This window comes from Ornithorhynchus anatinus, chromosome X2, assembly GCF_004115215.2.
Source record: "Ornithorhynchus anatinus isolate Pmale09 chromosome X2, mOrnAna1.pri.v4, whole genome shotgun sequence".
In the NCBI taxonomy this organism is placed as follows: Eukaryota; Metazoa; Chordata; class Mammalia; order Monotremata; family Ornithorhynchidae; genus Ornithorhynchus; species Ornithorhynchus anatinus.
In genome coordinates, this window is record NC_041750.1 from 9,212,939 (window position 1) to 9,236,228 (window position 23,290).

The 23,290-nt window shown below is 50.3% G+C and overlaps 1 protein-coding gene and 1 non-coding gene across 2 annotated transcripts; one reads left to right on the forward strand and one right to left on the reverse strand.

Annotated features, from left to right (window-relative positions):
- Positions 1–5,626: 5,626 nt before the first annotated feature.
- On the reverse strand, positions 5,627–19,698 carry GCDH (glutaryl-CoA dehydrogenase). The gene is made up of 13 exons (XM_039910521.1): positions 19,542–19,698; positions 17,035–17,066; positions 15,113–15,227; positions 14,604–14,639; positions 14,105–14,248; positions 13,265–13,327; positions 12,137–12,307; positions 11,509–11,638; positions 11,136–11,352; positions 10,659–10,762; positions 9,622–9,747; positions 8,377–8,537; positions 5,627–6,150 (listed from the first exon to the last, which is right to left on the reverse strand). Exons 1-13 carry the CDS (start codon positions 19,681–19,683, stop codon positions 6,077–6,079), a joined length of 1,515 nt encoding a protein of 504 aa, XP_039766455.1. The 5' UTR covers positions 19,684–19,698; the 3' UTR covers positions 5,627–6,076.
- On the forward strand, positions 15,288–15,425 carry LOC114807507. The gene has a single exon (XR_003755567.1). It is a non-coding gene; the product is annotated as a small nucleolar RNA SNORA7 (small nucleolar RNA).
- Positions 19,699–23,290: the final 3,592 nt, after the last annotated feature.

Below are 23,290 nucleotides of genomic sequence, written 5' to 3' on the forward strand. Positions count from 1 at the left end.
CTTGTCTTGTTGTATGCCGTTGAGTCATTTCCAACCCATAGCGACACCATAGACACACCTCTCTCAGAATGCCCTGCTTTCCATCTGCATTCCTTCTGGTAATGTATCATTGAGTTTTCTTGGTAAAAATACAGAAGTGGTTTACTGTTGCCGCCTTTCACGCAGTAAACTCGAGTCTCCACCCTCGACTCTCTCCAATGCCTCTGCTGCCCAGCATGGGTGAGTTTTGACTTGTAGCAGGTGGCCTTCCACTCGCTAGCCACTGCCTAAGCTAGGAATGGAATGCGTAGGCCTCTGCTTGCCTCTCTCTCCCATAGCCAAGACTGGTAGAGTAGTAGAGTACTGGAAACTATCCAGGTATGATTCAGAGGGGATATAATTACCCTGGCTGATAAAACTGAAACCATCAGGCATGGTCTCCTTCAAATCTTCTTGCTCCTCTTCAGCCCCACCTTCCTCCTGACCCTCTTGGACTCGCCCACCCTTCTCAGCAGTTTTTCAAAAGATCTCTCACCTCTCAAAATCTACCCCCTCCACCTGTGCCTCCAACCCCATTCCCTTTGCACCTTATCAAAACAGTTGCCCCCTACTGTTTCCCCTCCCCGACCGCGATCTTCATTTGCTTACTTAGCAATGGCTTCTTCCCCACCGCTTTCAAACATGCCCATATCTCCCCTATCCTTAAAAAAAATCCTCCCTTGACCCCATGGCACCTTCCATTTATCGCTCCATCTCTCTCCTACTGTGCCTCTCTAAACTCACACTGTCTCCACTTCCTCTCCTCCAATTCCCTCCTTGACCTCCTGCAACTTAGCTTCTACCCCCTTCACAGAAACTGCTGTCTCAAAAGTCACCAATGACATATTTCTGGCCAGATACAATGGCCTTTACTTGACTTCTCAGCTGCCTTGGACACTGTGGGCCATCCCCTTCTCCTTAAAGTATTATCTAAGCTTTGTTCCTTTCCGGTTTTTGTCACATTAATCGTGTTAAGTTTGAAGTAGTGGTGGAACATCCAAGTAGAGATGTACTGAAAGCAGGAGGAAATACGAGACCGGAGAGGAGGAAAGTCAGGACTGGAGAGGTTGATTTGGAAATCATCATCATAGAAAGGGTAGTTGAAGTCATGGGAGCAAATGAGTTTTCCAAGGCGGAGGGTGTAGATGGAGAATAGAAGGGGACCCATAATCTTGAGGGTCCCCTACAGCTGGAAGAGGAGCCAGTGAAAGAAACTGGAAAGGAGCAATTGGAGAAAGAGCAGGAGAACCAGGAGAGGACAGCGTCCATGAAGCCAAGGTTGGTTTATGTTTCCAGGAGAACATGGTGATCCAGAGTGTCAAAGGCAGCTGAGAAGTAGAGGACTGGGATGGAGTAAAGGCCGTTGGATTTGGCAAGAAGGCGGTCACAGGTGACCTTAAAGAGGACTGTTTCCATGGAGTGAAGCGGGTGGAAGCCAGATATAGAACATCTTCCCTCCATCCCTGGTCCCTAACCAGCTCCAAAGGGCAGGACAGGCTACCTAAGGCTGCCTGCTTTGGGCAAAAAATTAATGTTTTTACTTCATCGGTGCCTACCTTCAATCAATAAATCAATAGTATTTGTTGAGCACGTACTGTGCACGAAGCACTAAACGAAGCTCCGGGGAGAGTACAGTGTAACAGAGCTGGTAGGTAACGATCCCCACCCACAATAGGTTTACGGTCCAGAGGGGGATACAGACATTAATATAAATTACGGATACATCCGTAAGTGCCATGGGGCGGAGGGGTAAATAGAGGATGCAAACCCAAGTTCGGAAGGGAATGGGAGAAGAGAAAATGAGGGCTCAAGATGTGCTTTTAAATAAGACATTGAAGCTGGGGAGTGATTGATCGTTGGAGATGAAAAGGGAGGGGGGATCCCAGACCAAAGACAGGACATGGGCAAGAAGTCAGCAGTGAGATAGATGAGATAGAGGTACAGTGAGTGGGTTGGCATTAGAGGAGCGAAGTGCGTAGGTTGGGCTGTAGTAGGAGAGTTGCGAGGTGAGGTAGAATTACCCTCCGGCTATTCTTCTGTTGCTATAGCAACTGTAAACCCCGAAACAACTGAAGTACCATGGAGGCACCGGCCTCCCCTTGGAGTCAAGCCACTCGTGCCCCCTGAGTGTTCAACATGCCACCCCTCGTGTGACGAAACACATCTTGTACCTACTCTCTAGCACATAGTACAGGATCTGGCACATACTAAACAACCAATACTGTCTTTGTTACGACGATGACATATGCTGTGTGATTGCATCACATGGCACCCCATGCGACATCCTCAAATCTGTTTTGCCATGTAGTGAAAAAGGACTTCCAGACTTAGCCCTCCTACCCCCAACCCCTGCCTTGGACCACAGAGCCGCCCGCCTGCAGTCCCGCCTCGGGCCACGGAGCTGGTAGCGTTTGTGGCTGGATCCGTCGGATCCCTCCCGCGGCACCAATTCGCATCACCCACCTTGGAGAGCAAATGGTGCTTGGGGCTGGTCCCTCCCGAAACAGCCGCTCTTGTGGCCCGCCTCAGGGCACAAGCAGTTGGTGCCATGGTGGCTTCTCCCCTGGATGTTTTGTGAGGGTTGCGTAGTCTCTCCTTGACACACCTGGTCAGAGGTGTCACACAGAGCCGCTGTACCGAGCACACATTGTTTCCGAAGGGACCGCGTCAAGTCAGCAGACACATGCTCTGATCAATGATTCAAATACACGACTCAGGTCTCAACCACTGCCCTGGGTCTAGGGTCCCAATCCTCCTGGGTCTGCCCTTTCCCTTCTTCCTTCACCACCCCTCATACCAGAATGAAGCCCGCTCCCCTCTGCTTTCTTCCCTTCCCAACTGGCACATTGGCACCTCCTTGAGCACTCCCTTCCTCACACCTGGCTGACACCCGAAGGTAGAGTCTGGGCAACATGGGGAGGGATCTTTGGGCTCAGCTCTCTCAGGCAGAGGTTGTGGTCCTAACTTCCCCTTCCCGTCCCACCCCAGGAACCTGGGCACAGCAACAGCATGGCATAGTGGATAGAGCAGGGGCCTGCGAGTCAGAAGGTCATGGGTTCTAATCCCTGCTCCGCCACTTGTCTATATGACCTGGGGCGAGTCACTTCACTGGGCCTCAATTCCCTCATCTGTAAAAGGGGGGGGGTTGAAACTGTGAGTCCTATGTGGGACAGGGACTGTGTCCAACCCGATTTGCTTGTATCCACCCCAGCGCTTAGTACAGTGCCTGGCACATAGTAACCGCTTAACAAATACCACTATTATTATTATTAGAGAGTTGAGGCCAGTCCAGCCAGCCAGCAGATCCACCATCCCCTCTGTCCCACAGGCAGGCCCGCTCTCTCTCGAGTCGCTCCAGCCATGAACCTACCCTCCTGGTCCACCTCAGGTAAGGCCCGTCACTGCCAGCTACCTGCCCCTGCCACACATCTATCCCAGCCTCTCCCAGTCCTGGCTCTAAACTGCTTATCTGCCACCCCCTCTCTTTTCCACTTCCTCCCACTGCCTCTGTCAGTGGGGAGCCTGGGCTTGTTGGGCCCCAAGATCACACCCTGTGCATCTCTGGGCTGCCAAACTGCCTTCCCTAGGTCAGGTTCCTCGCTCTGGGCAACCCCAAATGAAAGGAAGCAAATGAATTTGTCGAGGCCTCTGCTCCCCACCCTCGACCCCCGACTCCATGCTGCCCCCGGGCACTAGGGAGGAGTGGAGGGAAGGGAAATGCTCCTGGTGTTTAAAGAAAACAAAATGGCAAGTCTTTTTAAAAGAATTAGAAATTAGGGTATTTGTTAAGCACTTACTATGTGCCAGGCACTGTACTAAGCACTGGGCTGGATACAAGCCAATCACGTTGGACACAGTCCCTGTCCCGCATGGGGCTCCCAGTCTTAATCCCCATTTTACAGATGAAGGAACTGAGGCACAGGGAAGTGAAGTGACTTGCCCAAGGCCTCATGGCAGACAAGTGGTTGAGCTGGGATTAGAACCCATGACCTACTGACTCCCAGGCCCGTGCTCTATCCACTATGCCCTGCTGCTTCCCAATTCTTTGCCTTGGCTGCTGGGGAAGCAGAGGATCCATGTCCAAAAATAAAATCAAAGATCACACACACACACACACACACACACACACACACACACACAGAGACCCCCACCACCACCACCACTCCCACCCCCCGCCCGTGTGAGAACCATCTTGATGAGGTCCCTAGTCAAGCACCAGCTTGCATATCCCAACCAGTGGTCTTCTTGGGAGGGTCAGGAGGTATGTGGTCACCCTTGTGCTCCGAGACTGCTGCTTACCTCGTTCACCATCTTGATCGGCCCACGGAGTCAGTCCGTATGGTCCTGACCTTGCCCCTTCATGACATCGCAACCCATTCCCAGAGGTTCCATCCCTGGAAACTCCCAGGAATTTGCCGGGTTTGCAGAATAGTGCTATTCCTATCTAAAGAAGAGGCAAAATGCAGCTCCCCAACCACCCTGTTTTCCTCCACTCTGGTTGGACTGGTAGCCTCTGAGGTGATGATTAGCTCCTATCCTGCCCACTTTCTCCTGGAGCAGGCTGACCCACTGAATACCCAGGCTGATAGCTTGCTCTTCCCATTTCAAACGCCCCACCATCTCTCACCTTCGACAGAAGCGGAAAGGGTGGCCAGGAATTGAGAGGAGGGTACGCAAACTTGAGGCACTATTTAAACTAGTCAGCACTGTTTATAAGTACCCATTTCTCCTTTAGTTTCAGTCAACCTCCTCTTGGGCAATTTTGGATAAACTTGCATAGGAATTGTGCACATGAACTACCATGCTAGTCCCAACACCGATCATATATCCCACCTCGACTACTTCATCAGCCTCCTCACTTATCTCTCCACTCCAGGCCACACTAGGATCTGCTGACCGGATCAATTTTCTTAAAAAAATAGTTCTGTGCACATCTCCCCATTCCTCAAAAGCCTCCAGTGGTTGCCCATCCACTGCCCTATCAAGCAGAAACTTCTCACCACCGGCCCTAAGGCACTCAATCCACTCTCCCTCTCCTACGTTACCTCGCCCATCTACCTCAACCCAACGTACACACTGAGCTCCTCTATCACCAACCTACTCACTGTACCTCGATCTCATCTAGCTCACATCCTCCCCTCCGGCCCCTAATTCCCTACCTCTTCATATCCAATAGCCCACCACTCTCCCCATCTTCTAAGCCCTCCTAAAACCATCTCTCTTCCAAGAGGCTTTCCTTGACTAACCCTGCATTTCCCCAGCCTATTCCCCCTCCTTTCTGCATCACCTATGTACTTGGATCTGTACCCTTCAAACACTCTGATACTCACGCCACTCTAATCCTTTTGTACACCTCCTTATTCTCTGTCACTTCCCCTTTCTGTAATTGATTTTACTGCCTCTCTCCCCCACTAGATTGTAAGCTACTTGAGGGCAGGGATCGTGTCTACCAACTCTATTATTTCGTATTCTCCCATTCGTATTAGTACAGCGCTGTGCACACAGTAAACAATAAATACCACTGACAGATACAGCTCTTCTTATTTTAGGGCTCCCATTCTGCTCATAAATAGAAATTATAGCATAATACTCTCTGAACATGCTAAACACAGCAGGCAGTAAGTGGGGACTTTATTTATCGTTAATAAAGTTCATCTTCTTCATTACCAGTCAAGTAACTTCAGAGAAGTTACCTTTACAACATAATGAAGGATAGATAAAAGGGTAAGTTTTTAACCGACCTTATTTTCCTGGTTAGGCGATTTTTTTTTTTTTTAATAAACACAACAACTTTGGGGAGTTTTAATGGTATAAATGAATAATAATTTTTGAGCAAGGGAGATTAGAATTGCAGAAATCACTTTCCCAATTTTTGGCATGGAGTAATAGCTTCCTCTTTAACAAAAAAAGTTTGGCTGGGAAAAATTTTTAAAAAGAGAAGAGTTTCCAAGTTTTCCTAAAAGACACTGCAATAACTGATGATCCTGCCAACGTGAAATTAGAATGGTTTCAAAATATTGTCGTGGGGTTTGGACACCAACTCCTTGGTGGAATGCATTTATTTCCCAACCGTAAATGCCTGAAGTCCCGTGATAGCCCTTCCAAGGATCAGAGCGTGAATATCATGAGTACCTAGGCAAAAGGAAAGTAATAAAGTTAAGTACGCAGTTCTGCACCTTAGGTGTCTTTAGCTACTTTTGTTAAGCGGGTTTTGACACGATTAGCTCCGATCTAACAATACATGGGCATTTAAGGAGCGGGAAACTAAGATTTGTTCCCGGATTTGGCCACACGGGGGCAGCAGTAGACAGTTTCCATCATCCTAAAACTGGAATCGAACTTTTAAAGAAAAACATTAAACGCTTTGCCATTGATCTTTACCATAGGAGGCTAAGGTCATTTTAACATTTAAGCAACGTACATCACTTTTGCAGAGCTCTAGAAATATATATATATTTAAAGGCTGGTAAATCTAGTGCCTGATAAATTAAACTCTAGTCCTCCTTACTACTACTAATTATAACGATTAGGGCATTTATTAAGTGCTTACTGCATGCTAAGCACTGGGGTAGATACAAGTAGGTCAAATCAGACACGGTCCCTGGTCCCTTATGGGGCTCGCAATTTATTTTATTACTGGTTAATTCATGTTTGAGCAGCTGAGAGCAGCATGGCCTGATGGAAAGACCATAGGACTAGGAGGCAGGAGACCTGGGTTCTAACCCCAGCTCCGCAAACAGCTGGCAGCGTGACCTTGGGCAAGTCACTTAAGTTTTCTGCGCTTCAGTTTCCTCGTCTGGAACAGGGGGATGAAATGCCTGGCTCCCACCCCTTTAGACCATGGGTCCCATGTAGGACAAGGACTGTCACACCTGATGGTACTATATCTATCCCAGCAGTTAGCACAGTGCTTGACCCAATGTAAGTGCTTACCAATCACCGCAATTATTTTTGTATTTTTAGAATATCTCAATCAAAACATGGCAACGCTTTTCCTGGGTAGGAAAGCTAAGGGATTTAGTTACGCAACTGAAAAGGTGGGGGCATCTTTCACATTTAAGAATAACCTAATTAGATGGAAAGTAAAAACAAATCTCAACTAGGCCCTCATGAAAATTTTTTTTTTTTTGAGTGTCCACACTGCACAGGATGTTGTGCAATTTGGGAAGATTCAGAGGAAAAATGTAATTTAAGACTCAGATTTCCTCCAGGTCCTCCATATAATCTCCCCCATGTCCATCTAGTATAAGACTAGAAGCAGCACGGCCAAGTGGAAAGAGCCCAGGCCTGGGAGTCAGAGGACCTGGGTTCTAATTCCATCTCTGCCACTTGTCTGCTGTGTGACCTGGGGCGAGTCACAACTTCTCTGTGCCTCAATTTCCTCATCTGCAAAATGGGGACTAAATCCTACTCCTTCCTACCTAGACCGTGAGCCCCAGATTGGACAGGGACTGTGTCCAAGTCGCTTCATTTCTCTGTGCCTCAATATCCTCATCCGTAAAATGGGGATTCAGTCCTGCTCCCTCCCCCTTAGACTGTGAGCCCCAGACTGAACAGGGGCTATGCCCAACTTGATGATCTTGTATCTATTCCAGCATTTAGCACAGTGCTTGGTACCTAATGAGTACTTAATAAATTCCATAATTAAAGACTATTTCCTAGATTGTGTCTTAGTCCCATCCAGTTTTTAAAAGACATTTTAATCCAAGACTACCCTAAGGCCCAGCCAAATGACAGGAAAGAATGAAGGGGAAGTGTGTGGGGGGGTGCTGTGGGGTGGCAGGGGCAGAGAGAGAGAGTCAGCTTAGTGGAATGTTCCCCCCACTGCTCTTCCCTCATTCATCCTTCTGCCATTCCTCAACTCCTTGGGGAATTGCAGGGTGTGTGGGGGCTGGAGGGCGAAGGGAGGGAAGGTGGGGGGAAGCAGCAGCAAGATGGAGGTTGATTAGTCAGAAATTCCTGATACGCACAGATGTTTCTGATAGATGTTTTAACATAGCAAGGATGTTGGCTGGCTAGTTCCTTCACTCTCTCTGGGATACTATCATGGCCAAGCTGAATTCCAAACCATTACTCGGAAATCCCGGCGCGCCACTCTCCACACTGGCTCTGAGTGGCTCAAGGCAGACAAAAGAGCCATTAGCTGCGTGGAGCCAGATGGGACCCAGAACAGCTCATGATTTTCCTTGGATTTCGTCTTTGAAAAATCCCTTCTCTGCTTTGCTAAGGACGCCATACTTCCCTGGGGAAGAGGCGGTCGTAATTCATTCACCCACCCTGTACGCCGTCTAGAGGGGGCTGGGGAGAAGTGGCGAAAGACATTCGCCTGACCCTGGCTGAGCACAGACTGGCTTTTACCTTCATAGGTGTTCACAGCCTCCAGGTTCATGGCATGACGAATCACGTGGTACTCATCGGAAATCCCATTTCCTCCCAGCATGTCACGGGCTTGGCGGGCTATTTCCAAAGCTTTGCCACAACTGTTCCGCTTCAGCATGGAGACCATTTCAGGAGTAGCTCTAGAAATACACACACACACACACACACACACACACACGGGAGGCATCAAAATTGCAGCTCCTGCAGGTCCCAACCAGGTTTAGCTGAGTCATCGAAAAACCCACCGTTTTTAGAAAGCCAGACTAACACCAGAGCCCCAAGGTTCTGCTTGGACCAGGCCACTGGCTCTTTTGCTCCCAGTGCTTAGAACAGTGCTTGGCACATAGTAAGCGCTTCACAAATACCATCATCATTATTATTATTTTGCTCCCGACCCCTCAACCCAACTGGGACTGGGTCCCAGCTGATTATCTTGTATCTACCCACCCCAGCGCCTAGTACAGTGTTGTCTGTTTATTTTATGGTATTTGTTAAGCGCTTACTATGTGTCAAGCGCCGACTTGGCGCTGGGGTAGATACAAGCTTATCAGGTTAGACACAGTCCCTGTCCCACAAGGGGCTCACGGTCTGAGTAGGAGGGAGGAAGATTTAATCCCCATTTTACAGCGGAGGAAACTGAGGCACAGAGAAGTTAAATGACTTGCCCGAGGTCACGCAGAAAGCAACCAGCAGAGCCGGAATCAGAACCCAAGTCCTCTGACTCCAAAGTCTACCTTCTTTCCACTAGGCCACGGTGCTTCTCTGCGCTTCACAAATAATAATAGTAATAATAATGATAACGATGGTATTTGTTAAGCACCTCCTATGTGCCAAGCACTGTTCTAAGCACTGGGGTAGAAACAAGGTAATCAGGTTGTCCCACGTGGGCCTCACAGCCTTAATCCCCATTTTACAGATGAGGCAACTGAGGCACCGGGAAGTTAAGTGAGTTGCCCAAAGTCACACAGCTAAGTGGCGGAGCCGGGATTAGAACCCATGACCTCTGACTCCCAAGCCCAGGCTCTGTCCACTAAGCCACGCTGCTTCTCATCCTACCAGTTACCCTAGGGCCCACAGAAGAGCTGTCGCCCAGAAGTCAACCGGCAACCAGGATTATACTCCACTGATACACTGCAGTTATAAGGATTAAAGGCTTAAATTATGCAACCTCCCCGCCCGTCCCCTCAGGAATTAAAACGTATCTCCCAGCACTCCCCTACATACTTGTCTTTATCCTTCAGACGCCCTAGCTGGAGACAGGCTTGCAGTCCAATGGTGATTTCAGTGAGCATGTCTGCCAGTTTCTTCTGTATTAGCTGGTTTCTGGCTAATGGGACTCCAAACTGAATCCTAAACACAATTAAGAGAGGAGTACGCAAGTTGTTGTGGAATGGCCTCCGTCTGGGCAAGAAGTAGAAATCACTGTACCACCTTCACCGAAATGACACCTACAGCTCCCCACAGTCTAACGGTAAACTCGTTGCGGGCAGGGACTATGCCTGGTTACTGCATTAGTGTACTCTCCCAAGCGCTTACTACAGTGCTTTGCACACAGTAAGCACTCTATAAATACGATTGAATGAATGAATTTGGATGAACAAAGCTAAACAGATTACGGGATGTTTGCTGAAGCTATTAAAACTTTCACTGACACTAACAGGGCTTCCCTTAGAGCTAAATACTCAGTCGATCAGTGGCATTTATTATCAGTCGATGGTATTTACCGAGCGCTTTCTGTGTGCAGAGCACTGTCCTAAGCAGTAGGGAGAGTACAACAGAGTCAGTAGGCACATTCCCTGTCCACAAAGAGCTTACAGTCTAGGTTGCCGGGGGATAGACACTGCAATAAATTAGGGGAAATGGCGGGGTATACAGATAAGGCACATAAGTGCTGAGGGGCGCATTTCAATCTATCAATGGTATTTTTGAGCGCTTACTTTGGGCAGAGCACTGGACGAGGCACTCGGGAGTCGGCGGACATAATTCAAACCACCTCTAGACTGTAAGCTCGTTGTGGGCAGGGAATGTGTCTGCTTATCATTGTACTGTATGCTCCCAAGCACTCAGTACAGTGCTCTGCATACAGTAAGCGCTCAATAAATACGACCGAGTGAATGAACGAATGACTGATCCCATCCTGGACACCGAAGCAACTCAGGTGCTTTCCAAAGGATGCCTCACCACTCTGAAGGGAGGGAAAGGCTCGGTGCCCTAAGAACCTAGACTCACCTAGTCCCCCTGCTTCTCCCCGCCTACCTTACCTGTCCAAAGCATACTGCCTGGCGGTGTGCAAGCAGAATTCCGCCGCTCCGAGGGCACCCCAAGCAATACCAAATCGAGCAGTGTTGAGGCAACCAAAGGGACCCTGTGGGATAACAGATAAAGCCCTGGTTGAGCCAGTCACCAGACCAGGTCCCTATAACCATTTTACTTAGTGAGAAAACTTCCGAGCCTCTGAAACGCAACCACCTTTAGGGTGGAATCGAGACCAAGGCAGATCTGGGATGGGTAAGGAGGAAATAAACATAGGGGGTGAGAGAAAAGCAATTAGGCAAGGCAGACCTGCCTCACCCCTCTTCACTCTTTTCATGATTATCCGGTCTCCACCCCAGCGCTTGGCATAGTGCTAGGCACAAAGTAAGCGCTTAACAAATACCACCATCATCGTGATGATTCGCGGCTCAGGACCCTTCTGTGACATCACAGACAAGACCTCCGAAATAAAATCAGAAACTTACGGCGAGCCCAGACACATTGGGGAGCAAGTTCTCTTCGGGAACTTCCACATCTTCCATCAGGATCATGCCTGTGACGGAGGCTCGCAGGGCAAATTTGCCTTCAATTTTCGGAGCGGAGAGACCTTTCATTCCCTTCTCTAGCAGGAATCCTCGTACTTTCCCATCCTCACACTTGGCCCAGACAACAAAGAGGTCGGCCACGGGGGCGTTGGTAATCCTGAGAGAGGGAATGAGCAACTGTAACCCACTGGGGAGGCCTGCTGCCCTGCTGCAGAAGAAGTTTCCAGTTGAGGCCAAGAAGCCCCGCCCAGAAAAGGAAATCAACACTTTCCGGGGCCCAAACGTCCGCCGGAGAGGAAACCAACGGCCTCACCAGGTTTTTGAGCCATTTAACGTGAAGGTCTTGTTCGCCGAGTTGTGCCGGGCCCTGGTCTCCATGCTGCCTGGATCGCTCCCGTGGTTGGGCTCGGTCAGGCCGAAACAACCCAGCAGCTCCCCCGTTGCTGCCAGGAAACCAGGAGTCGGAGCGGAAGAAGAATTGGGGTGGGGGTGAAAAAGGAAATCCCGCCTGGGGCCTGGGAGGCAGAGTTACACGGGCCCGGATGGGGCTCCGGCGGCATCTGCCCGGTCAACAGCTGAACAACTGCCCCAGTGGTGGGGGCGGCACTCTAGGGGCTGCTGGCCAAGAGGCCCGCAAGCCCCTCTTGGGCGCGGGCCACAAGGGAGAGCGGCAGGCCGCCGACTGAGAGAACACAGCCAGGATGTCTGCCACCCCGCCGAAGGGCAGAGTGCCAGGGCTCCGCTCGCCACCAGCGGCGGCGTTAGATGCCAGGCCCTGCTCCAGAAGGACGCTTCTGGACATCACCTACCCCGGGGAAGGCAGGGCCCCGGAGGGGAGGGGGCGGAGGGGGTTCTCCGCAGCTCAGCCGGGTTTCCGATTGAGAAGAGAAACCTCTCCCCGGATGCATTTTGGCGGAGGAGAAGTCGGTGTACTTGCTCACCAAGTCGGGGCAGGTATTTCTGCTTTTGCTCTTCCGTCCCATAGGCATGGATTGGGTGCATTACCAGGGATGACTGGACACTCATAACTGACCGAAAGCCACTGTCCACTCGTTCCAATTCCCGAGTCAATAGTCCATATGCGACCGATGAGGTCCCGGCACAGCCATAACCTGCCAGGGAAACAACCCCAAACAGGGGCATTGGCCAGAGTTTGGTCAAGCCAGAAGATCCCGTATGCTGACTGGCTACCCGTGAGAGAGGGATATGCAGGCGAGGTGAGGCGTCTCTGTGCGAGCTGTCGTGCGAGTTGCAAGGCTGACAGTCACATAAATAAACCCAGCCCGACAGAAATTAAACCCAAAAGAAATCAGGCTTCGGACGAGGAAGAATCGGGATAAAAATACAAACAGACCATCCCTCGGGCTCCTGCTTCTCCAGGCCACCAAGTACACTATGGGGTCTTTATTTGGCAAGGGTGAGAGGGTGGGGAGAAAGTGGCAAGCAGATCTGAGGCAGGGCTATGGGCTAAAAGGGTGGGTGGGTGCTGATAGAATGAGGAGAACTGAAGTATCAAACTTCAGAAGAACAAACATTTTTAAATTCTAAAGACACTTGCCAGAGCCAGACAACTAGATATCTGTTGGTTGGCTTTCCACGTATTGAGTTGCTTACTTTTGTCTTATTTGTAGCTCTGCTTTTGATTCTTTTGACCTGTTGGTCCCCCTGTAAACTGTAAGCTCCTTGTGGGCAGGGAACGTGTCTACCAACTCTATTGTACTGTACTCTGTACACAGTAAGCGCTCTCGATAAATACCATTGATTGATACTAATGGGCAATTTATGTTTGGCAGTCTCCCCCGTGAGACTGCAAGATCAACAGAAGGAACTGTGTGTTTTATTTCTATTGCGTGTTCCCAAGGGTCCAATAGAGCACTCCGCCCTGAGTTAGATGCCCAGTGCCACACTGTTGTGGATGAGGCGAGAATTTATTTATTTTTTTAATCCTTTTGTAACCCCTCTTCCCCCTGCTCCTTAGTAGCAATGAGATCTTCCCCCACTGTCAGAGAAACTCCTTGAGACCCTGCCGGGGCCAGGTGCAGAAGAGAGCTGCGATTTTTACACTTTACCTTTGATTGTGGGGCCCAAGACTCCCAGCTCCCCCATCTCTGTGACCATCTCGCGATGAAACACTAGAAGAAGAAAACAGCACACGTGTCCACCTACCACTCTGGGGGCCAGGCCACTCCCACCGCAGCCTAACTTCTTTTGTAGTTCCAACCCAGGGGAGCTTGAAATTGCTACTAAGGAGAGCTCAGTTCTTAGAGCCCAATCCAAGAGTTAAGATTTCCTCCTCTCACTCTCCTGCAACTGTTCCAAACTACAGATAATCATGTGGGAGTCCTAAGGGGGCAAGTTTGGGAGGCAGGGCAGCAAGGATAATGATGATGAAGAAAATAAAAATAATGATAATCATAACTGGGGTATTTGTTCAGTGCTTACTAGGTACCAAGCACTGTACTAAGCACTGGGGTGGATACAAGATAATCAGATGGGGCATTAGTTCCACTCCCACACCGGGCTCCTAGGCTTTGTGGGAGAGAGAACTGGTACTGGATCCCCATTTTACAGAGGAGGAAATCGAGGCCCAGGGAACTTAGGTGACTTGCCCAAAGTCACACAGCAGGCAAGTGGCAGAGCCAGGATTGGAAGCCAGGTCCTTTGACTCCCGGGCCACACAACCTGGAGCATGCTCAGCTGCATTCTTCCCTTGCACACCACGTCTTGGCCTCTGGCGTAACGAGCTAACTGGGCTGCAGGGACCAGGTGGACCAACCCAATGAGGAGGCAGTAGGTTGGCTCTCTACAGCTCCCATCCCACCAAGCTCTGCCTGGGTGCTCAAGCCAATGTCCGGGCCAATCTGGAGAAGCCCTCTTCCAACATCACCCCATCCTGAGCTCCCCGGTACCTTCATTTCGGTTGGCCATAAGGATACGTGGCATCAGCTTCTCCTGGCAGTACGTGCGGAAGGAGTCCCGGATCATTATCTCGTCCTGAGTCAGCTGCTCCTCCAGCAGCAAGGAGTCCCGCCAGTCAAACTGGGTTTTCGATGCTGACAGGACAGAACCATTCACACAGTCTGAGCCAGGAGGGCTTGGGGGGTACGGGGATTCAGTGTATTCGGCATAAAAGGCAAACGAGCAAATCAAGAGCACCGCCAAGTTCAAGAGGTCGGGCTCCATCCGGGTCTGGAGCCAACCAGGGAATGGCGGGATGGGTTTCCCCTAGGCCACTATTTCAAAAGGAGGGAGACCGGGCAGGCATGAAGTCCGGGAATGGGGCAGGGGAGTCAAGCTGCTTTCCCTAATGTGTGGATAACGGTAATTATTACTTTCTAAAATGACCCATTCACCTCTATTTGTAACCATAAACTGTGAGAGAGAAAATATCCCAAATGGCCTACTTACTTTTGGTTGACTTCAGTTCATTCTTTCCTTCCTTTTCTGGAGGGAAAAAAAAGTAAATAAGTATCCAAGTTCCACAAAATCTGGGCTCCAAAGTCACAGGAACTGGGACAAACAGCCCATAGTGTATACCCAACCCCGTGCCCCTCACTCAGAGGAGGGCTTAATGCGTGGCCTAGTGGATAGAGCACGGGCCTGGAAAGACCTAATCCTGCCTCCCCCACATGTCTGCTGTGGGACCCTGGACAAGTCATTCCCCTTCCTCTGTGCCTCAGTTCCCTCATCTGTAAAATGGGGATTAAGACCATGAGCCCCATGTGGAACATGAACTGTGTCCATCTGACTGATTATCTTGTATCTACCCCAGTGCCTAGTACAGTGCCTGGCACATAGTAAGCACTTAAAAAATACCACAGTTGTTATTACCATTAGGTCTCCCCACCATGCCGGGCTTTACAATGACCCAAGAGTGCAGCCCCCGCCCCGGCAGGGTCGCTCTCCTGCGTACTCACCTTTTGGGGCAGCCATCGTGCCCTGGGCCCGCAAAGCATTCAAGAGAGGGTTGGGTCGGCAACGGCATCTCAGGAACTGCATGCTGATGCTCCTCAGAGCCATCAGAGCAACTGCCTGGAGAGAGAGAAAAGCCAGGAAAGGACAGTTAGATTAGACAGGCGTGAGGGGTGAAATCCCCTCTCAGGATTGCACCTGGAGAGTTTGCAATACTCTACCAGCCTCGGCTACGAGAGGGAGAGTCAAGCAGAGGCCTATCCATTCCATTCCTAGCTTGGGCAGTGGCTAGCGAGTGGAAGCCAATCTGCTACAAGTCAAACCTCACCTGTTCTGGGCAGCAACGGCAAGGGAGACAGCTGAGGAGACAGCTGAGGGCGGAGACTCAGGTTTATTGTGCGGAAGAAGGCGACGGAAAACCACTTCCGTATTTTTACCAAGAAAACCCTACGGACACACTACCGGAATGACTGCAGATGGAGAATGGGGCGTTCTGGGAGAGACGTGGCCATGGAGTCGCTGTGGGTCAGAAACGACTCGACAGCGTAAGACAAGAGGGGTGAAAAAGTACCCAACCCATTCCAGGGCATCACCCAGGTCAAAGGCTGAGGACCGCAGATGCCTAAACACCCATCCCTTGGGACTTTCTCCTACAGGCAGCTATTCCCTAGCCTCCTCTACCAGCCATTTTCTGGCCCGAGCTCCAGGCAAGCCCAGAAAAGCACATCACATCAGCAGACTGTAAGCTCACTGTGGGCAGGGAATGTGGCTGCTTATTTTTATATTGTACTCTCCCAAGTGCTTATAATAATGTTGGTATTTGTTAAGCGCTTACTATGTGCCGAGCACTGTTCTAAGTGCTGGGGTAGACACAGGGGAATCAGGTTGTCCCACGTGGGGCTCACAGTCTTAATCCCCATTTTACAGATGAGGGAACTGAGGCACCGAGAAGTTAAGTGACTTGCCCAAAGTCACACAGCTGGCAAGTGGCAGAGCCGGGGTTTGAACCCATGACCTCTGACTCCAAAGCCCATGCTCTTTCCAGTGAGCCACGCTGCTTCTCCTTATGGGCCTGGGAGTCAGTAGGTCATGAGTTCTAATTCATGCTCCACCACTTGCGTGCCGTGTGACCTTGGGCAAGTCACTTCATTTCTCTGGGCCTCAGTTACCTCATCTGTAAAATGGGCATGGAGACTGTGAGCCCCATGTGGAACAGGGACTGTGTCCAACCCGATTTGCTTGTAGCCATCCCAGCGCTTAGTATAATAATAATAATGTTGGTATTTGTTAAGCGCTTACTATGTGCAGAGCACTGTTCTAAGCGCTGGGGTAGATACAGGGTAATCAGGTTGTCCCACGTGAGGCTTACAGTTAATCCCCATTTTACAGATGAGGTCACTGAGGCACAGAGAAGTTAAGTGACTTGCCCACAGTCACACAGCTGACAAGTGGCAGAGCCGGGAGTCGAACTCATGACTTCTGACTCCAAAGCCCAGGCTCTTTCCACTGAGCCACGCTGCTTCCCCAGTATTCCCCAGTATAGTGCCTGGCACATAGCGCTCAATAAATACGATTGCCTGACATCAGCCCAACAAAGGCAGCTGATGTGCCATGGATGAGTCTGTCCCACGGAACTCTGCTCTCCAGCCTGGCTGGTCCGGCCTCGCAAGGGAAATGGCAAGTAATAATAAAGCAGAGAAGGGTGAGGAGAGATGGATAGAGGCAGCAGGTGGGAGGTTAGCTTTCCCTGATCTCCTGTAGTTTGGGGGTGATCTGGAGCAGAGACAGCAAGTAGAGCCCCAGGCCTGCCCCCGGCCCCTTGGAGCCAATTTGTTGCAAAAATCAGACATCTGTAGGCATACTCGGGATGAGGATGAACACAACACTAAATTGTGTCTCCCTTGGACGAGAAATAGAGGCACATTACCTTCTGGTACTTGCACAAACTCCACCAGGTGCCTGGAGGGTGGGGAGAAATTGAAAGTTACCCATTTTTCCTGGTTGGTCCAATGCTTTAGTGCCTACAAGGTATCTGTGTGTGCATGTGCTTACAAGGCTGTCTTCTGGGACAGACCTTCCATCCCACACTGGAAAAGTCTTTGAGTTTGGTAGAACGGGATAGCTCTTCTGGCAGCCTGCTCTCTGAACCTCCCTCCAGGACCCTTAACTATGTTAACTATGAACCACTGATGTTCAGTCAGACAGTTTAGGGTCATTTCCCTGGTGGGAATAATAATAATAATCGTGGCATTTGTTAAGCGCTTACTCTATGCCAGGCACTATTCTAAGCACGGGGGTGGATATGAGAAGCAGCATGGTGTGGTGGATAGAGCACGGGCCTAGGAATCAGAAGGTCATGAGTTCTAATCCCAGCTCCGCCACGTGCCTGCTCTGTGACCTGGGGCAAGTCACTTCACTCTCTGGACCTCAGTTACCTCATCTGTAAAATGGAGATTGAAACTGGGAGCCCCACATGGGACAGGACTGTGTCCAACCCGATTTGCTTGTATCCACCCCAGTGCTTAGTACAGTGCCTGGCACTCAGTGCTTAATAAATACCATAAATTATTATTATTACAAGCAAATCGGGTTGATCATGGTCCCTATCCCATGTGGGGCTCACAGACTTGATTCCTCATTTTACAGATGAGGTACCTGAGGCCTAGAGAAGTGAAGTGACTTGCCCAAGGTCACACAGCAGACAAGTGGTAGAGCCGGGATTAGAATCCATGACATTCTGATTCCCAGACCCACGCTCTATCCACTACGTCAGGCTGCTTCCAAGAACCAAGACCCAAAGTGAGGGAGAAGCCTGCACTCAAGAGTTGGTGATGGAGCTGGCCATGAAACTGGCCACAAAATGGCTTCCTTGTAAGGAAGACTGTAAATCCTCTAGACTGTATGTGGGAGGGAACATGTCTACCAACTCTGTTATACTATACTCTCTCAAGCATTTAGTCCAGTGCTCTGCGCTCAATAAATACCATTCAATCGCATTTATTGAGCACTTATTGTGTGCAGAGCACTGTACGAAGCATTTGGGAGAGTACAATGTTGGGGTACCAAGCCTTTGCCTCCCTTCAGAGGGGCGAGGCATTCTTTGGGAAGCACCGGAGTTGCTTCAACATCCAGGATAGGATCACGTGCACCGACCCTATTGTATTGCACTCTCCCAAGCGCTTCGTCCAGTGCTCTGCACAAAGGAAGCACTCACTAAATACTGTTGATTGCCTGATACACGCACTGCGGCACTTATGTGCCTAACCGTATACCCTGCCATTTTCCCTACCTGATCTACTGCAATGTCTAGCCCCCCGCAACCTAGACTGTAAGTTCTCTGTGGACGGGGAACGTGTTTACCAACTCTGTTGCAGTGTACTCTCCCAAGCGCTTAGTACAGTGCTCTGCGCACGGTAAGCGCTCGATAAATACCACCGGTTGATTGATAACAGTAGGTAGACGTGTTCCCCGCCCACAACGAATTTAATAATAATGATAATGTTGGCATTTAAGTGCTTACTATGTGCAGAGCACCGTTCTGGGCGCTGGGGGAGATACAGGGTAATGAGGTTGTCCCACGTGAGGCTCACAGAAGCAGTGTGGCTCAGTGGAAAGAGCCCGGGCTTGGGGGTCAGAGGTCATGGGTTCCAACCCCTACTCTGCTCCCTGTCAGCTGTGTGACTGTGGGCAAGTCACTTCACTTTCACTTCTCTGTGCCTCAGTTCCCTCATCTGTAAAATGGGGATGAAGACTGTGAGCCTCACGTGGGACAACCTGGTTACCCTGTATCTACCCCAGCGCTTAGAACAGCGCTCTGCACGTAGTAAGTGCTTAACAAATACCAACATTACTATTATTATTCATCCCCATTTTCCAGATGAGGTAACTGAGGCTCAGAGAAGGGAAGTGACTTGCCCACAGTCACCCAGCCGACAAGTGGCAGAGGCGGGATTCGAACCGATGACCTCTGACTCCCAAGCCCGGGTTCCTTCCACCGAGCCACGCTGCCACCGACTGAGAGGGAGGCTAGACTTTAATAAACTCCCCTCTCTCTCCCTTCTCCCCTTGCTCCGCCCTAAAGTCAAGGGCAAATCTTGGGGGGCGACGGAGGAATACCCCAAACAGAATCGAGTTCCCCCCGCCCCCGATCCCCTCCACTGTTAGGGCAAAATCAGAGCCTAGGCCTTAAAGCGTACCCTGGGACCATCAGGGAAGCTGAAGGGAAAGTTTAGCACGTGACGGCTACTCAGGGAAGGGAGACTCGGGGTCCCTCCTGATGTCCCGTCTGGGGGAGCGGCGGGAGGTGACGAGACGCGTTGGGAAAATCTCAGCAATGCTGGTTTTCCCCAGGCGATCCCCACCCTGGAGCCCCGTCGTCCCGCAGCTACGCTTCTCTCTTCCCGTTTCTTTCCGCGTCTCCCGGCCGCTCCTCACCTTGGGTCCCGCTTGGAGGGGAAGGTCGCAGGGGGGGGGGGGGGGCGGTGGAAGAAGGGGTCCTGACAGAGGCCACGTGACCTCCAAGGAGCGGGAAGGGGGCGGGGCTCCTCGCAAGGGAAGGGGGCGGGAGGCTCCTCATTGGCTCTCCCCGAATTCCGGCTCTTCATTGGCTCTTTCTCCTTAAAGGGAAAGGAGCAGGAGCCCACTCCCTCGCCCCCCCGGGTGGGAGCCAGGGGGGAGGCCTGGGCGGCTTCGATCGGACGGAACTTGCTCTTTTCCTCTCTTGAAATTCTTAAAATTGGAAGAAAATGTCCCCCTCAAAGGGAAACCTGAGCGGGGCGGTAGAAGCAGCGTGGCTTAGGGGCAGGAGCCCGGGTTTGGGAGTCAGAGGTTGTGCGTTTTAATCCCGGCTCCTCCGCTTACCAGCTGTGGGACTTTGGACTAGTCGCTTCACTTCTCCGGGCCACAGTGACCTCATCTGGAAAATGGGGACCAAGACTTGTGGCTCGGTGGACAGAGCCCGGGCTTGGGAGTCAGAGGTCCTGAGTTCTAATCCCAGCTCCGCCACTTGTCAGCTGGGTGACTGTGGGCAAGTCACTTCACTTCTCTGGGCCTCCGTGACCTCATCTGGAAAATGGGGATGAAGACTGGGAGCCTCACCTGATCACCCTGTATCTCCCCCCAGCGCTTCGAACAGTGCTCCGCACATAGTAAGCGCTTAACAAATACCAACATTATTATTATTCCAGAACTGAGAACAGTGCCTGGCACGTAATAAGCGCTTAACAAATACCATCGTCATCCTTAGGGTCAAGGTCCCCGGGCGGTGGGTTGAGAGGGGAGGGTAAACCTTCCGCCGGTTGGCTGGCGGGAGGAGGTGTGTTGCTCAGGGTGTGACCCGAGTGCGGGGCGGAGCCGGAGAGAGGAATTAATAAAATCTGTAGTCTGTTCCAAATCCGTTCAGCCGCCTCTTCCTCACTTAATAATAATGACGGTATTTAGGAAGCTCTTACTATGTATCGAGCCCTATTCTAAGCACCGGGGTAGACACAAGCTAATCAGGTTGGACACAGTCCCTGCCCTACATGGGGCTCACGGTCTTCATCCCCGTTTCACAGATGAGGTAACTGAGGTTCAGAGAAGTAAAGCGACTTGACGAAGGTCACACGGCAGGCAAGTGGCCTACTGAGAGACCACCTCCTCCAAGAGGCCTTCCCAGACTGAGCTTCCCCTCCTTTCCCTCTGCTCCTCCCCCTCTCCCTTCCCCTCCTCTCAGCACTGTGCTCGTCCGCTCATTTGTATATATTTTTATTACCCTATTTATTTTGATAATGAGATGTACATCCCCTTGATTCTATTTATTGCTATTGTTTTGGTCTGTCTGTCTGTCTCCCCGAATAGACTGTAAGCCCGTCAATGGGCAGGGATTGTCTCTATCTGTTGCCGAATTGTACATTCCAAGCCCTTAGTACAGTGCTCTGCACATAGTAAACGCTCAATAAATACTATTGAATGAATGAAAGTGGCGGAGCGGGGATTAAAGCTCAGGTCCTTCTGACACCCAGGCCCGGGCTCTATCCACTAGACCACGCTGCTTCTCCGTAATTGTATCTGTTAAACGCTTACTACGTGCTAAACACCGTTCTAAGCGCTGGGGTAGAGACAAGGTAATCAGGTCTAACATGGGGCTCGCAAAGCTCAGTTCGCAGGGGCTCACTTCTGCCCCACAGTCTCCCACTTACCCAGACCCCAAGCCACCAGTGGTATTTATTGAGCGCTTATTGTGTGCAGAGCACAGCGCTAAGCATGTGGGAGCGTACAATACAAGAGAGTTGGTAGACAGGATCCCTGCCCACAAGGAGCTGACAGTCTACAGGGGGAGACAGACATTAAAATAGTTTAGGAATCAGGGAAATAGTATAAGAATATTTACATAAGTGTTCTGCGGCTGGGGTGCTTTCATGGTGCTTAAGGGGTAGATAGACAAGTGGGTTCAAGAGAGCGGTTAGGGGAAATAAAGGGCTTAGTCTGGGAAGGCTTCTTGGAGGAGAGGTGATTTTAAGAGGGTTTTCAAGGTGATAAGGACTGTAAGATTTGAAGGAGGATAGAGTTCCAGGCCTGAAGAAGGGTGTGAGCAAGGGATACAGAGAGTAGATTGACATTAGAGGAGTGGAGTGTGTGGGTTGGGTTGTAGTAAAAGATCAGACTTCACAGAGTGACACGTGGGCAGAACAGATTGACTCTAGAGGCAAAATTGAGACGGCAAAGGGCTGGGCACTGTGATCTCTAGACAGGACATGTAGACCATGGAACAGGTCCATACGGCATGACAGCGGAACAGGGTGGGGTGTGCTTCTGTACTTTGGAAGACAGGAATTGAGCCAAATTGGAAAAAATGATCGGACCAAAAGAGAAACAAAAGCAAACATACAAGAGCCGCAGAAGAAGATCGGAGGGGGAGATTCTGTATACCAAAAACTAAATGTGAGTCAGGAATGTACCAGTGTTATGAAAATAGTTTGAGACAACAGGAACAATAATAATAATAATAATGGTATTAGTTAAGCATTATGTAATAATGTTGGTATTTGTTAAGCACTTACTATGTGCAGAGCACTGTTCTAAGCGCTGGGGTAGACACAGGGGGATCAGGTTGTCCCACGTGGGGCTCACAGTCTTAATCCCCATTTTACAGATGAGGTCACTGAGGCACAGAGAAGTTAAGTGACTTGCCCACAGTCACACAGCTGACAAGTGGCAGAGCTGGGATTCGAACCCATGACCTCTGACTCCAAAGCCCGTGCTCTTTCCACTGAGCCATGCTGCTTCTCTATGTGTCAAGCACTGTTCTAAGCACTGGGGTAGATACAAGGTAATCAGCTTGTCCCACGTGGGGCTCACAGTCTTAATCCCCATTTTACAGATGAGGGAACTGAGGCACAGAGAAGTTTAGTGACTTGCCCAAAGTCACACAGTTGACAAGTGGTGGAGTTGGGATTAGAACCCACGACTCCTGACTCCCAAGCCCATGCTCTTGTCACTGAGCCACACTGCTTCTCGACTAAGACATGCAAGGGACAAGCAATAATCCTTCCACTAGGCTATGTCCTGGTCAGACTCTTATTATAGTATTCTGACCAATTTTGGCCACTGCTCTTTAAAAATACTGCAGAGAGAGACAATTAATCAATAGTATTTATTGAGAACCTACTGTGCTCAGAACACTGTACTAAGTACTTTGGAGACTACGATACAATTAATGGACACCATGTTGCCCTCAAGGGCTTTACATTCTAGCAGGGGAGACAGCATGGTGTAGTGGATAGAGCACGGACCTGGGAGTCAGAAGGTCATGGGTTCTAATTCAGGCTCTGCCACCTATCTGCTGTGTGACCTTGGGCAAATCACTTCACTTCTCTGTGCCTCGGTTACCTCAACTGTAAAATGGGGATAGAGACCGAGAATACCACATGGGACAGGGACTGTGTCCAACTCGATTTGCTTGAATAAATGGTGGTATTTGTTAAGCGCTTACTATGTGCAAAGCACTGTTCTAAGCAATGGGGGATACAAGGTGATCAGGTTGTCCCACGAGGGGCTCACAGTATTAATCCCCATTTTACAGATGAGGTAACTGAGTCCCAGAGAAGTGAAGTGACTTGCCCCAAGTCACACGGCTGGCAAGTGGCGGAGCCGGGATTAGAACCTACGACCTCTGACTCCCAAGCCCGGGCTCTTTCCACTGA